The 15,000-nt window shown below is 47.7% G+C and overlaps 1 protein-coding gene across 1 annotated transcript in view; it reads left to right on the top strand.

The window, feature by feature from the left end:
• Positions 1-5,059: 5,059 nt before the first annotated feature.
• si:ch211-200p22.4 (phosphatidylinositol-binding clathrin assembly protein) overlaps positions 5,060-15,000 on the top strand; it is a 29,698-nt gene continuing 19,757 nt past the window's right edge. Inside the window, exons 1-2 of the mRNA XM_062449936.1 lie at positions 5,060-6,466; positions 12,126-12,268. Coding sequence (XP_062305920.1) covers positions 6,337-6,466; positions 12,126-12,268 — 273 coding nt within the window. The 5' untranslated portion in view covers positions 5,060-6,336. The remainder of the gene's footprint in view (positions 6,467-12,125; positions 12,269-15,000) is intronic.

A 15,000-nucleotide genomic window follows, 5' to 3' on the forward strand; every position in this document is an offset into this window, starting at 1 on the left:
GTAAGTCGCACCTTGGAATAGAAACCAACCATTACCAACCGGATTAACGCCGGTTATTTTTTAGTCGGTGTTTTGCCTAGGCAAAGTGTTGCCAACAAAAATGCTTTCTGCAGAAGTGGAGTTGTTCATGATTCTGATCGTTTTACCTTCGGTACACGTGAGTACACCATTGAGAAACAGTTTCGATCACCAGAATGCTCTTAAATACAGATGTATACATATGGAAGAGAATAAAATCTATATTTTGATTGTTATTTTCGAATGATATCCTTATTCAAGGTTAAGCAAACCTACACTGAAAAACGGAGTTAAACCCATTTGTAAAAATAGAATCCTCTGTAAAGTTCCAGAGCTGTAGAAAGCATTTTCATCTCCAAAATGTTTGTGATTTTAAGGGAGTAGAACCTTATGAAGTTGAAAAAGGTTCTAATTGGAACTTGATGTCTTTTATATAATTTATTTTGGTGTCAGGAAGAATTATATTGTGCCCGCATATCTGTTTGTGTTCTAGTCCCTTAAATTCTAAGAGGCTATTAGGCCCTATTAGATTATTTTACCATAAATATACTTACTTGTTTATTATGCGTGGCAGACAACGAATTGGAGTTATAACGTCAAGTTTGAGAACAGTTATGATGCTGATATCATTGTTCTTGCCCTTATTACCGGGTGATATGTTGGGTCTACATGTCTCCGTTGATTGACAGCAGCACCCCCTCCTTCCTCTCAATTTATTCATTTATGAATTAATGAATCAATATTCCACCTCTTCTGCTCCTTATGTCTATTAAATTCTCATCTGTTCCCCTCTTCCTTCCACTTCCTGTTCTCCTTCCACCTCTCACACCACCAACTGTCAACCCCCTCCTTTTTCCTCTATCTCTTCCTCATGCTTCCCGCCCCTTGTGGATTCGTTCATCCCTCCATCATTTACCCCTCCTCCACCACCCTTCCCCTCCATCATTTACCCCTCCTCCACCACCCTTCCCCTCCATCATTTACCCCTGCTCCACCACCCTTCCCCTCCATCATTTACCCCTCCTCCACCACCCTTCCCCTCCATCATTTACCCCTCCTCCACCACCCTTCCCCTCCATCATTTACCCCTCCTCCACCACCCTTCCCCTCCATCATTTACCCCTCCTCCACCACCCTTCCCCTCCATCATTTACCCCTCCTCCACCACCCTTCCCCTCCATCATTTACCCCTCCTCCACCACCCTTCCCCTCCATCATTTACCCCTCCTCCACCACCCTTCCCCTCCATCATTTACCCCTCCTCCACCACCCTTCCCCTCCATCATTTACCCCTCCTCCACCACCCTTCCCCTCCATCATTTACCCCTCCTCCACCACCCTTCCCCTCCATCATTTACCCCTCCTCCACCACCCTTCCCCTCCATCATTTACCCCTCCTCCACCACCCTTCCCCTCATCATTTACCCCTCCTCCACCACCCTTCCCCTCCATCATTTACCCCTCCTCCACCACCCTTCCCCTCCATCATTTACCCCTCCTCCACCACCCTTCCCCTCCATCATTTACCCCTCGTCCTCCACCACCCTTCCCCTCCATCATTTACCCCTCCTCCACCACCCTTTCCCTTCATCCCAAACCTCTCCACGGTCCACCATGTCTTCTCTACTGCCTCTCTCTCCTCCATCCTTCTCTTTCCTGTTTCATTCCAACTCTTCACTGCCTTGGTGTCTCACGCCCCCCTCTCCTTACCCACGCCCCCCTCTCCTCTCCAGCCCAAAACGCAGAAGACCTTCCTCTCCCAGGCAGCCAAACATACAGCGAAACGTTTCCCATCATGCAGTTGGCCGCGTCCCAGACTTCCTCCTTGGGCCTTCTCCTATTGGCCCTGACCGTCGGCATATCAGGAAGCGTTGTACCTGTGCGTCCTGCGTTACATCTGTGTCGGCTGCTGTCAGCCCGTCACTGTGGGCCCGGAGTCTGAGAGTCTCTCTGGAGTGGTGTGAATCAAAGACTGTCTGGAGTGGTGAGAATCAAAGAACATATAAAGAAGAACATTTCAAGAGACTGTCTGGACCGATGTGGACCAAACGATGTATAAAGAAGGAAGCGTCAGTTTATTACAAACTCTTCTGTTGACAGTGCTTATCCAGACACTTCAGAACATATTTTATTTTTATTTATTTATTTATTACAAACACACGTGATAAAGATATGGCGGAGGTTAGACATTCTAAACACATATAATTTACAAATAATATTTTTCATGACAATAAGGACACTTTTATAAAAGACAAACATCAATGAATAAACTGCGGTTTTGTAGACAACAGCTTCACAGCTGCATGGACTTCCTCTCTCTCACCTCTCTTTTCCTTCTCTCTCTCTCCCTCTCTCTCTCCCCCTGTCTCTTTCTCTCTCTCTCTCTCTCTCTCTCTCTCTCTCTCTCTCTCTCTCTCTCTCTCTCTCTCTCTCTCTCTCTCTCTCTCTCTCACCTCTCTTTTCCCTCTCTCTCTCTCTCTCTCTCTCTCTCTCTCTCTCTCTCTCTCTCTCTCTCTCTCTCTCTCTCTCACTGCTCTTTTCCTTCTCTCTATCTCCCCTCTCTCTCTCACACACACCTCTCTTTTCCTTCTCTCTCTCTCTCTCTCTCTCTCTCTCTCTCTCTCTCTTTCTCTCTCTCTCTCTCTCTCTCTCTCTCTCTCTCTTTTCCTACTCTCTCTCTCTCTCTCTCTCTCTCTCTCACCTCTCTGTCTTTCCTTCTCTGTCTCTCCCTCTCTTCCTCTCTCTCCCTCTCTCTCTCACCTCCCTCTCTCTCTCACCTCCCTCTCTCCCTCTCTCTCTCTCACCTCCCTCTCTCTCCTTCTCAATTCAATTTTATTCAATAATACTCTACTGGCATGAATCAGTGAGAATTGTTGTCATAGCCATATATGACTGAATAAACATATTAATTATGATAAATTTACATTTGTAACAATAAGTATAAATAATAACAATAACAACAATAGTTATAATAATTATAATTATAATAATACAACTAATTACAAGAAAACAAATATGACGAAAACATTAAAAGTAAAATATGTGTATGTAAAAAAAGAAAAAAATAATACATACAAATATTACATGTAAATTACAAATATTATACAATATAAGAGGTTTCAACTGCCGACCCCCCCTCTTTCTGACTTATTTTCTCTCTTTCTCTCTTTCTCTCTTTTCTCTCTTTCTCTCTTTCTCTCTTTCTCAGGCAGGTGTGTGGTGGAGGTATGGTAATTAGAGTACAGCTCACAGTTATGTGAACAGATTGATTGACAGGCCGATTGTCAAGGCGGTTAGAATGTGGCTGGTGCCGTCGTTGCTTGTTGCCATGGGCTACAGGCTCACATCTAGTTTCCATGGAAATAGTTCTGCCGTTTGGCCGCTAGATGGCGGTATCGGCCAACACTTTGCACAGGAGAGGTGGCAACAAGGTTTGAAATATAAATAATTTTTTACTGTTTAAGTAAGGATATGTATTTTTTTGGCTTTTGAAATATTTCAGTCTGTACAAAATTGTACAAATTTAGACTTAAAATGCATTGTTATAACCTACAACAATTCTAAACCTTGTCTGTCATATAGAACGCAAACTTTACACCACATTCAAGACAGGACAATATGACAGGCCTGCAGAAACACACTGAAATAGAGCAGTGAGAGGATCACACACACTCCTCTTTCATTTGCTTGTTCCCATCAGGAGGAGATTCAGAGGAAGACAGTAGGGATCTCGTCCAGGAGACTACTGAAATATCTCCGCCAGTAATTACCAGCAGGCCAGATGTGTCATCGTAAAGGGGGAGGAAACAATTCTACCACCAATGTTCCAACCACGTCCTTGCCCAACCCCGCACACGAAACCCGCTCTTCCTCTCGGCAGAAACAGACACAGGCGTGTTATAACAGTTTTACAGTTGCCACATCCAACCCGCTGTTCATCATCCTGAACCTCCTACATGATTAACGGTGCTTTGAATGACCTTGGTCGTCAGAACTTCACGATGTCTCATCAGCTGTGAATCCTCTCCTCTCTTCCTTATCTCCGGCACTGCTCCGCCTCCGCGTGATCGTAGTCGGCGGGTCAGTGGGCCGGAACCGATGTGGCCAGAGGAGAGCGCGTCTGAGGCCGGTAAACGGTGTGTCGAGGGGTGTCGTATGAATTGAGTCAAGGTGGTTTTGAGTCAAGGTGGTTTTGAGTAGGCGTCACAAAAGCGTACACACACACACACACACACACACACACACATATTTAGAAACCAAAGACCAAGGTTAGCCTTTCTTTCAGCAGATTCTCTATGGAATGATCATAAAGAAGGCTATAGCCTACGTTCACCAATGACGATTGAATGCTGACCCCAATCAGTTTCGTAATGAAATGGATCAATATCCTGTTAAAGACATGAATGAAGAACAATGCACCCATGGGAAAGTCTAAACAAAATGTATTTGTATGGTGGTATGGTGGTTTACCACATCTTTACACCGGCTTTTGTGTCCACAGCTTTTAACGACAAACCGTAAATATGTCAGGTTTTTATGCACGCTCAGCCGCAGTGCCAAATGTGAAGTGCAGTTCATCGCTAGATGTGTGAATATATACTCTGTATGGGGGCTTCCCACGATTTAAGGCACAGGATGTTCTAGAGCCTATTCCTAGAGTCAATCAAGGACACGGCGTCTGAGAAATAATTTAATACGACCTTAAATAGGTTAAAGCAGCAAAAAAATAAGAGTTGACGAGGTCACAAAACTTTCAGCGTTTAATCAAAAACTAAAAACGAACGACCTGGGAACGTGTGTGTTTTAGCTTTAGCTGTAAAAACAGACGTCGTTTGCAGTTCGAAGTTTGCGGTTTTCCAAATTCCAACACTATCGTCACATTTCCACCTTAAACATTCGCAACAGTCTCGTCCAATCAAGCATTTTTCTGATCAGCTGATTTGTACGCTGCCATTTTGTCCGGCAGAAAAGCTGTGAGCCAAGTCCGTAGGTACTCTTGTTTTAATACACCGTAAGCATAAGACAGTCACGTGTAAAACGCAAGGCAGTTTTTTATTAAGATGGTTACTGATTTTCAGAGTGAAGTGTTTGCAAGTGTTTGCAAGTCTGACTTGAGCAATTAGAATATACATCCCGACAGTCTTATTTGTGGAATCATTTTACGTCTTTGCTCAGCAGGAGCACCGTCGGGCGGCCCCGGACAACTAAACGTACATCAGCTACTACGATACACAACCAAGAAAACCGGAGGATCGACAGAAAGAAGCCGACGATGTGCGGAGTGTCAGAGATCAGTGGCTTCTGAGATTTTGGCCTTTCAAATACAATCAACGCAAATAAACTGCCAATTCTGTGGACACATTGGACTCCACGCTTATCGTTCTAATATTCTGTCCTCGCACGTGACTGCCGTCAATCGAAACAGCCAACGACGTTAGCCTCTGAGCGAGCGGTGTCAGCTGAGCGCTAGCGAGCTAGCAGCAGGAAGAGAAGCTAGGCAGCTTGCTGCTGTCTCGTCAACGAATCTCGCTCTCGACAGCAGCCCGGAGCCCAGTTTGAGAAGCCAGGCTAAACTGACAGTGTCGTTTTACCGGTATCTGTCGTTATGCGTTTCTCTACACCAGTGGACTGTTGTGGTCGAGGTAGCTAGTTTTTGAAACAACAAACTGAACCCGTTAGCAAGTTATCCAACGGCTTTGGAACTGCAAGTTGGAGAACTAGAAAACGGGGGATCAGCTTAATGTTAGCTGTCTGGACATAGTTAGTCCAGCTACACCGTGATTTCAGTTCGAGGCACACGGCTAGCTCGCCAGCAGGCTTATATCTCGTTAATCAACTAGCTGACCAGACGGGCATCCAGGTTGCTAGCTACTCGCTATGTTCATTTGTGGTCTGCGAGCTGTCATTTATGTTTACAAATTCCAGTGTGGGACTTGCTCCTGTTTCGAATGCTGCAACGGAAACATTAGCTAACACAAGCTAGCTTACTAGGTAGCTAGTTAGTACGTTGTTTTTCTACTCAAAAGAATACCCTGTCAGCTAACGATTAACGAGATAGGTAGATAGATAACTGTCATTGATTTTTATTAATCGAGCCAAGGAACTGCACGGACTTCGAATTCCTCTGTTTGCGCACGGATTTTAGCAGCTACACTCAAATTGAACAGACATTTTCAAAGTTATTGTGGACTGAACTGTTTGAGGCTGGCCGAGTAGTAGCCCAATTTGCCAGTCGTGTCTCGCCAGGTTGTGTTCATCTTCTGGATAGGTAGCTAATTATACTGGGTTTTGAAGCCGACACCGAGAGAGAGAAAAAAGATGTCTGGGCAGTCTATTACGGATCGGATCGCCGCTGCTCAGCATAGCGTGACCGGATCAGCAATCAGTAAAGCTGTCTGCAAAGCAACGACACACGAAGTCAGCGGGCCGAAAAAGAAACACCTTGATTGTGAGTACTTATTATTTATTTATTTTTTAAAGCTAGGACAGTGTGATATTCACGTCTTAAACCTGACATACCGGAATTGTTTCCCCTGCCCATCACATTTCCACTGACTACGCGAGTGTAGATACTCTGTGTCAGTCATGCCTGTCTACCAGACTCTACAAAGGAATTTGACTAGCTACGGTGCATCCCCTAATCTCCTCCTGTCCCCTCCCCCGCCCCGCCAGCTAACGATTCTGTCTGGTGGATAGCGCTTATGAATTGATAAGTGTCTTGACACTGGTCACGATGATAATGATGATGGTAATGATAATGATGGTGATGCAAGCACGCTTCAAGGTCCAAACTGACTGACTTTGGCGGCGGGGTGGGGGGGGGGGGGGTGGGTGGGGGGGTGGGTGGGAGGTGAGTGGGTGGGTGGGTGGGTGGGGATGTGAATGTATACCGCTCCGCATAGTGACGTTAACGTCCCCTTTCTCTGTGTGTCTATCTATAGATTCTTATGGCTGATTTGAATAACTTATATTAACCTCCTCCCTTTGTGAACTTCAGTTACCCTCAGTGTTCGTGTGTACCTACTCAAAGCCATGCATTACAGTTAAAAGCTGGATGAGGCACTTGAAAAAAAAAAAATGTTCTTCTCGCCGTTGACGTCTGTGACATTCTGTGATGTAAGGGTAGCTCGCGCTGTGCCGCTGTAGTCGTGAACTGTCGTGTTTGCTAGTCGTTCATGGTACGGCATTGGCCTCTGTGATGTCACGGTGATGATGAGAATGTTGAAGGTCAGGAAGAGCAGGGGCATCACTGACGATGATGGGGAGAGGGGGTGCAGAGAGAGAGAGAGAGAGAGAGAGAGGGGGGGGGGGGGGTCAGGGAAAGAGAGAGAGAGAGGGGGGGGCAGGGAAAGAGAGAGAGAGAGGGGGGTGGCAGGGAGGGGGAGATGGGGAAAGAGGCAGATGGAGAGGGAGAAAGGGGAAATGGGGGAGGCAGACAGGAGAGAGCGAGGAAAAAGAGGGAGGGAAGGAGAGCGGGAGAGAGAGAGAGACAGGTGTTACTAATGCAGTGTGGCCAAACGATTCATACTGCACAAGATGCACTATTACCATGGTGATGCGATAGCCTGTAAGCACTGCACCTCCTCCTGCACCTCTTCCTGCTCCTCCTCCTGCTGCTCTCCTCCTCTTCCTCATACGCCTCCTCCTCTTCCTGCTCTTCCTCATCCTCCTTCCTCCTGCACCTCCTCCCTCCTCCTCCTCAGCTCAGCTGAAGGAGCAGACCTGACACACAGCTGCGTATTGGCTTGACATTCACGCACCAACACTGACAATAAATGATGTTTCTGACACGCCTCTTAATCTCCTGATTGGTCCTGTCTCTCTGCATTACTCTCGGCCTGGTGACACACGTGCTCATACACACACACACACATGCTCACACACACACACACACACACACACACACACACACACACTTTATGTTTACATCAACACACACTTTACATCAACACGTTATGATGCTGCGCTGCGGTGACATCAACACGTTATGATGCTGCGCTGCGATGACATCAACACGTTATGATGCTGCGCTGTGATGATGTCACTCGCTCTGATGGTGGAGGAAGTTGTGACATTTAAAAAACGTATTTCCTAATGTCTTGGAACGGTTGTTACAGTTGCCAAAGCTGACACCAGCCGTCCGGGCTAAACCAATGAAATCCCTCGGGGATGGTTTCACTAAAAGGATGAATTATTCCATAATCATCATGGTAACGTTGGTGGTGTACAACAAGCGAACCGGGCAACGTGGTTCTGACTGTCAGATGGGAGAGGCCCAAACACTGGGAGGCTGGATGCTAACAGGTTCAGTTCGTAAAGATACACAAAATAAGAGCTAGGCTCTTATTAAGCTTTAAGTAAGGATATAGAAAGAGAATATGGATAAGAGCTTGCTAGCCTGTTACTTCCAGTGTAGTCCCAAAGTCGTCTACTTCCAGTCACACTGCGATTCCCAAGATGCAACACTCCTTTCTGCCTCAGTGGAACCACTTACCAGGCTAAGATGGATGCCAAAATTGGATATGCTAGGCAAAAGATAAAACACCTGTGTGTGTGTGTGTGTGTACATCCCCAATCCCCAATTTTGGCATCCATCTTAGCCTGGTAAGGCAGCATGTGTGTACACACACACCACCTGTTATGCAGCTCATCATTGAGGAAGGTATAAAGAGACAGGTGTGTGTGTGTCTGTCACAAACATGCGCAGGTGTCTTTTATTAAAACTCTGGAAAACCTTGACATTGTGTTTCTGCTTTAATTCTCCTCTAAGGTAGGAGGTCTGGTGTTTTCTCGCTAGCTCTCGCTCGCACGCTCTCTCGCTCGCCCTGTCTCGATCTCTCTGTCTCTCTCTCTGTCTCTCTGTCTGTCTCTCTCTCTCTCGCTCTCTCAGGTAGGATGTCAGGGAGTTTTCTGAAAGCGTGTGAAGCTAGAATTGAAACCCCTTTAAAGTTGTTGTGCATGTGTACGCCTGTTGTGCAGATATGCCTCAGTGAAGGTGTGTGTGTGTGTGCGTGCAGGAATGCCTCCATGAAGCGTGTGTGAGTGTGAGCAGGTATGCTTCTGTGTGTGTGTGTGTGTGGTGTAGGAACATCCAGTGCTCCTGTCCCTCTCACGTGCTTGCCTCTCCAGTCTGGTTATTTTTAGCCTCGCTGGGGCCTGTGGCAGTGTTCTACAGTTTGTTTTGTACCCTATACCCCCCTTCTCCCCTCCTCCTCTCCTTTCTCTTCCTCTCCTACTCCCCCTCTCCTCTTCCTCCTCCCTCCCTCCCTCTCCTCCCCCTCTCCCCTCCTTTCTCTTTTCCTCTCTTCTCTCCTCCTCTCCCCTCCTGTTACACACACGCACACACGCACACAGTGGCAGACTGACACACGGTGATAGAGACACACACACACACACAGTGTAAGAGCCAAACGCGCAGTGAGACTAACACAGGAGTTCCAGGATCGCTCACGGTTACCGTCTCCCCCGTCACCATGAGAACAGGAGAGCGACGTAGAGGAGCAGAGCAGGAGACAGGAAGGGCAGAACAATGTGCTCAGAAGGATTCAAAGAGGGTATTAACAGTGTGCTCTATTTATAGAGCATGTACAGGCTATCAGACAGTAGGATAACTGCTCCAATCCTAGCAGAGAGAAGAAGAAGGTAGAGGATAAGGTAGAGAGTCAGAGAGAATGAGAATCATTCAATAATTGAGAATGTGAATCAAGGTCAGGTCTTTGCTCCTGTCTGCCTGCCTCAGACATGACCTTGACAGCTGCCTCTCTCTGCCTCTCTCTCTCACTCTCTCTCTCACTCTCACACACACACACACACACACACTATCACACACACACACACACACACACACACACACTATCACACGTGTACACAGTCTGTAATGAATGTGGAGTGAATGGGACCATTGTGGTCATCCTGTGGTATTATTGTTCTCTCAATCTTCCACTCACCTCTCTCTCCGTCTATCCCAGCAGTGGAGTAGTGATGATGAGGCCAGAGTCCACAGTTCAGGTTCCAGACCTCCCTACCAGGACCAGCCTGGTACTAGAGAGAGGGAGACAGAGAGAGAGAGAGAGAGAGAGAGAGAGACAGAGAGAGACAGAGACGGAGCCCTCTCTCTCTGCCCTCTCTCTCTGCCGTCGTGTAAAAAAGATAAATAACATAAGGAATATTATTAACATAATAAATTTAGTTTGTTTAATAAAAGAGCAAGCTATAGACCTGTTTTATAGGAAAGGTAACCTTATATGACTTATTTTGTGATCTGGCGCTATAATAAAAAAATATTATATATTATATAATAATATATTATATATATACTGTGTATATTTTTTATTTTATTAACTTGACCTTCCAGGGGGGGCTGGGGGTGCCGTTGGGGGGGGGGGGGGGGGGGGGGCGCCCCCCTAATATAATGGTAGGGGAAACACTGGTAGCCTGAATGGAGGTTAGAGACTGGGGGGGGGGTGACTGAAGGGATGAGGAGATGAAGGGATGAAGGGATGAGGAGATGAAGGGATGAGGAGATGAAGGGATGAGGAGATGAAGGGATGAGGAGATGAAAGGATGAAGGGATGAGGAGATGAAGGGATGAGGAGATGAAGGGATGAGGAGATGAAGGGATGAGGAGATGAAGGGATGAGATGAAAGGATGAGGGGATGAGAGGATTAAGAGGTTTGTGATTTTTCAGGCTTGCATCGTCAAAACTGAAGAAAAAAAATTATCTCGTATTTATCTACCTCTGTTTTAACTGGATCTCTTTCTCCCCTCTCTCTGTCCCCCCCCCCCCCCCCCCCCTCCAGACTGACTGTGATTGGCCTGTGATCAGTGACATCACAATATGTTCCATTATTCCTAATTGACTCAGAACATATCACCTCTTGTAGAGCAGACGCCTCTCTCTCTCTCTCTCTCTCTCTCTCTCTCTCTCTCTCTCTCTGTCTCTCTGTCTCTCTGTCTCTCTCTCTGTCTCTCTCTCACACACACCTCTCTCGCACACACACGATACACACACACTCAGACTACACGCGTGTACAGAATGCACTATGCGCACACACACACAGTCAGTGTCCCTATAGTCTCACACACACCTCTCTCGCACACAGACTCCTACACACACGATACACACACACTCAGACTACACGCGTGTACAGAATGCACTATGCACACACACTGCGCACACACACACAGTCAGTGTCCCTATAGACCCAATCAGCTCTTCTACTGCTTCTGACTGATAAAAAATAAATAAAAAATCAACTTGAGTGCAGAAAGAGAGAACTGGGGAGAAGCCTGGTGTGTGTGACTGAGCAAGTGCGAGAGTGAGTGTGATATATATATATGAGGGGGAGAGGGGGGAGAAGTCTTCTACATCTTGGGTTGAACATGCGGCACACACAGGGTAGATGCTTCCATCCAACCCCCCCGTCTCATTAAGGAGATGGTACGATCCGCTGGGACTAGCCTAACGAGCCATCTCCGTAGTTACCAGGTGTGTGAGCAGCCCATAATATCCTGTTTTGTCGAACAAAAGAGACCAGGCTGCCAGAAGGGGGGATGGAGGGGGGAGGGGAGGGAGGGAGGGGATGAGAAGATGTGGAGAAATGGAGAGAGACTGGGAGGGAGGAGGGGATGAGGAGAGAGGTGTGTAAATGCACCACCGTCTGCTGAAGAGAGAGAGCGTTAGTCAGTTAGGAATCCAATGCATAGAAAGGAGCTAAGAGGAGTGCTCAGTCTGTCAACTCTGTCTCCTGTGTGTGTGTGTGTACTCTTAGCCTTGTTTGTGTGTGTGCCCTCTCAACCTCCGAGTCCTGGAGACCTGCAGTCACTCCATTACCTCTTTCACTACCTGGAAGAGAGGGATGGAGGAGAGAGAGAGACAGGGTTAGAGAGAGGAGGAGGAGGAGAGGGCTGTTCATGACTGTCTTGTGTCAGTACTAAGCCTGTCATGAAACCCTGAGTGGTGTGTTCACCATAGTAGAGCTGTTTCTTCTGTCCTGCCTGTTTCCAACCTGCTCATGGCCTGAAGCTTCATGTAACTAACTCTCCTTCTTTCCCTCTCCCTCTCTCCCCCTCTCCCCCTCTCCCCCTCTCCCTCTCTCCTCTCCAGACCTGATCCACTGCACCAATGAGATGAATGTGAGTGTTCCCCAGCTGGCTGACACTCTGTTTGAGAGGACAGCCAACAGCAGCTGGGTGGTGGTGTTCAAGGCCCTCATCACCACACACCACCTCATGATGTACGGCAACGAGGTAAGAACGCACACACACACATGTACAGCAGCAAGGTTACACACACACTTTGTTTCCCCCTTCCGACTCCTCAGGGGAGATCCTGATTGGACGAGTGAGGTGTTGTCTTGCCCAATCCCATGCCCCCAGCAACTATTGATAAATCTCTCAGCTGTATCTGTTCTCCTATTGGTTGTTGCCAAGAAACGGTCTTGGTGCGTTCCCATCGGGCAGAGGGGTTGTTATGCGAAGCCAACATGAAGTCAATATCTCAGATCAAGTTTTTCTGTTTGAGATCTTTAATTGTATAACAGCGCGCACACACACACACACACACACACACCGTTCCCCTGAGTGTGTTTGTGTCTGAAGTCGACGGGAAAACAGAAACAGGTCTCCGTGTACCTAAACAAGCACATAGCTGGAAGCCCCAGACAATGAGATCCCCCCCCCTCATCCCTCCGCCTCCAGCCCACCTGAGGTGCTCCTTTCCTGGGCACGACGCCTTGGGTTGCTCGGGCCCCACTGGGAGTCTGGAAGTCTGCTGCAGACTGATTGTTCCTGGGCAAGGTTACACACACAGAGAGAGAGAGAGAGAGAGAGAGAGAGAGGGGGAGGGGAGAGAGGGGGGGGGAGGAGATGGAGGGAGTGATTAGTGGTATGGCGGGAGAGAAATGACGACAGTGGCACTTCGGGTTAGGAGGGAGAAAGAGAAGAATGGTGGGAGATTTAAGAGATAAGGGGAAGGACATGGAGGTAGAGGGGGAGAGAGAGGGGGAGAGGGGGAGAGAGAGGGAGAGAGTCGGATGGAAAGAGCAAACTTTGTCCTTTCAGAGTGATCATTATAATGGTAGACGAGAGGGATGGAGAGAGGGATGGAGAGAGGGATGGAGAGAGGGATGGAGAGAGGGATGGAGAGAGGGATGAAGAGAGGGAAATAAAGGGATGGAGCGGTAGGAGAGGAGACAGACTGGAGAGGACACTGATAAAGTGCTGATGGCGAGCACATGCTGTGTGTGTGTGTGTGTGTGTGTGTGTGTGCGCCCCCTTGTGCCAGCAAAGCTGTGCTATGGAGAGAGATGAGGTAGGAGTCAGAGAGAGGGGGAGAGGCAGAGAATAGTGACTATGGGACTCACCCATGTCATGGCCCAGATACCAAAGCTCTTATTTGCCATGCTGATGTGTGTGAGAGAGAGAGAGAGAGAGACTAATACTCCTCCTCTGTTGAGGTAGGATTGGTGGGAGGGGGGGTCTGTAGAACACTTACTAAGGTTAAACAAGGATACAGGGTATCAATGAGAGAGGGAGGGAGAGGGGGAGGGGGAGCGAGAGATAGAAAAGGGGTTGATAAGAGTGGTAGGGTGATGTGCAGTGCTGGGAGGGAGTAGAGAAGGGGAGCTGGAGAGAGCGAGGGAAGGAGACAGGAAGGGGAAGGAGAGAGAGACATACTATGATGGTGAAACTAAAAGCTTAAAACTAAGTGCTGACAGATGTATTGTTAGAGGGGAGGTGCGAGAATGTGTGTGTGTGAGGTCACACTGAATCTAATGAGGTCACTGGTCAGTGGACACTATCATCTTGAGACCTTGCAGTAACAGATGCGCGCGCACACACACACACACACACAAGCAGGTGGGTTGCATATGGGTCCCAGACTTGCTTCTGTGTAAGGGGGAGGGGGAGGAGGAATGATGAGTCAAGGAGGGACATTACATTACATTTAGTCATTTAGCAGACGCTCTTATCCAGAGCGACTTACAGTAAGTACAGGGACATTCTCCCGAGGCAAGTAGGGTGAAGTGCCTTGCCCAAGGACACAACGTCATTTGGCACAGCCAATAATCAAACCGGCAATCTTCTGATTAATAGCCCGATTCCCTAACCGCTCAGCCATCTGACCCCCTTAGACATTAGAGGTGTGGGTGGGTGTGTATGGGTGGGTGTCCCCTGCAGGGCAGGGTCTGCCTGGAGCCTTAGAGATAGGGTGTAGGCTTCAGTGATAAGCAAGGGTCATACACACACACACACGTGTATTTCTAGGAGTCTACTTTGATACATGTTTGTGTCAGAGAAGTTCAGCAGCCAGTGCCTAGTGTTCCCTCGGGTTACTGACACACACACACACACACACGCACACACACACGCACACACACACGTTCACCCTCTCTAGGGTCTCTATTGTGCTGGAGCCAGTGAGATCCTAATTACCTTTTATAGAACAAGACTTCTCCTCGCTCCACTGATACCATCCCTCCATCATCCCTCCATCATCCCTCAGACAAAGAAAGCCCCCCCCCCCCCCCCCCCTTTACTGTTGCTAGGGACAATTATCGATCGAGGAAAAGGATGTGTGTGTCCTGAGTCGGGATGGGGATCGATACCCGGTTCTGTCAGGACCCGGTTCTGTCAGGACCCGGTTCTGTCAGGACCCGGTTCTGTAAGGACCCGGTTCCAAATTTCTCAAAACCCGAAGACCAATAAGGTCCGAGCTTATCGATACCGCTATCGAGACTAGGTAATATAATGTAACTTATGTCTCGAGAGAGAAGTCAGGTCATTTAAATCAAATCACTGGTGCACAAACATGCATCGATTGTCTGCCAACCGCCTTTAAACTAAAAAGAAGAAGAATGTAATTGGCTCACGCCCTACTTCGCTACATTTCTCATGTTGTTGCTAGCTACGATGGCTGAACGTACTAAGCGGTCAAAGGCTTGGCTACATTTTAATAAAGCCAAAGATGAGGACGAAGT

Source organism: Osmerus eperlanus, chromosome 23 (genome assembly GCF_963692335.1).
Source record: "Osmerus eperlanus chromosome 23, fOsmEpe2.1, whole genome shotgun sequence".
NCBI classification, from domain to species: Eukaryota; Metazoa; Chordata; class Actinopteri; order Osmeriformes; family Osmeridae; genus Osmerus; species Osmerus eperlanus.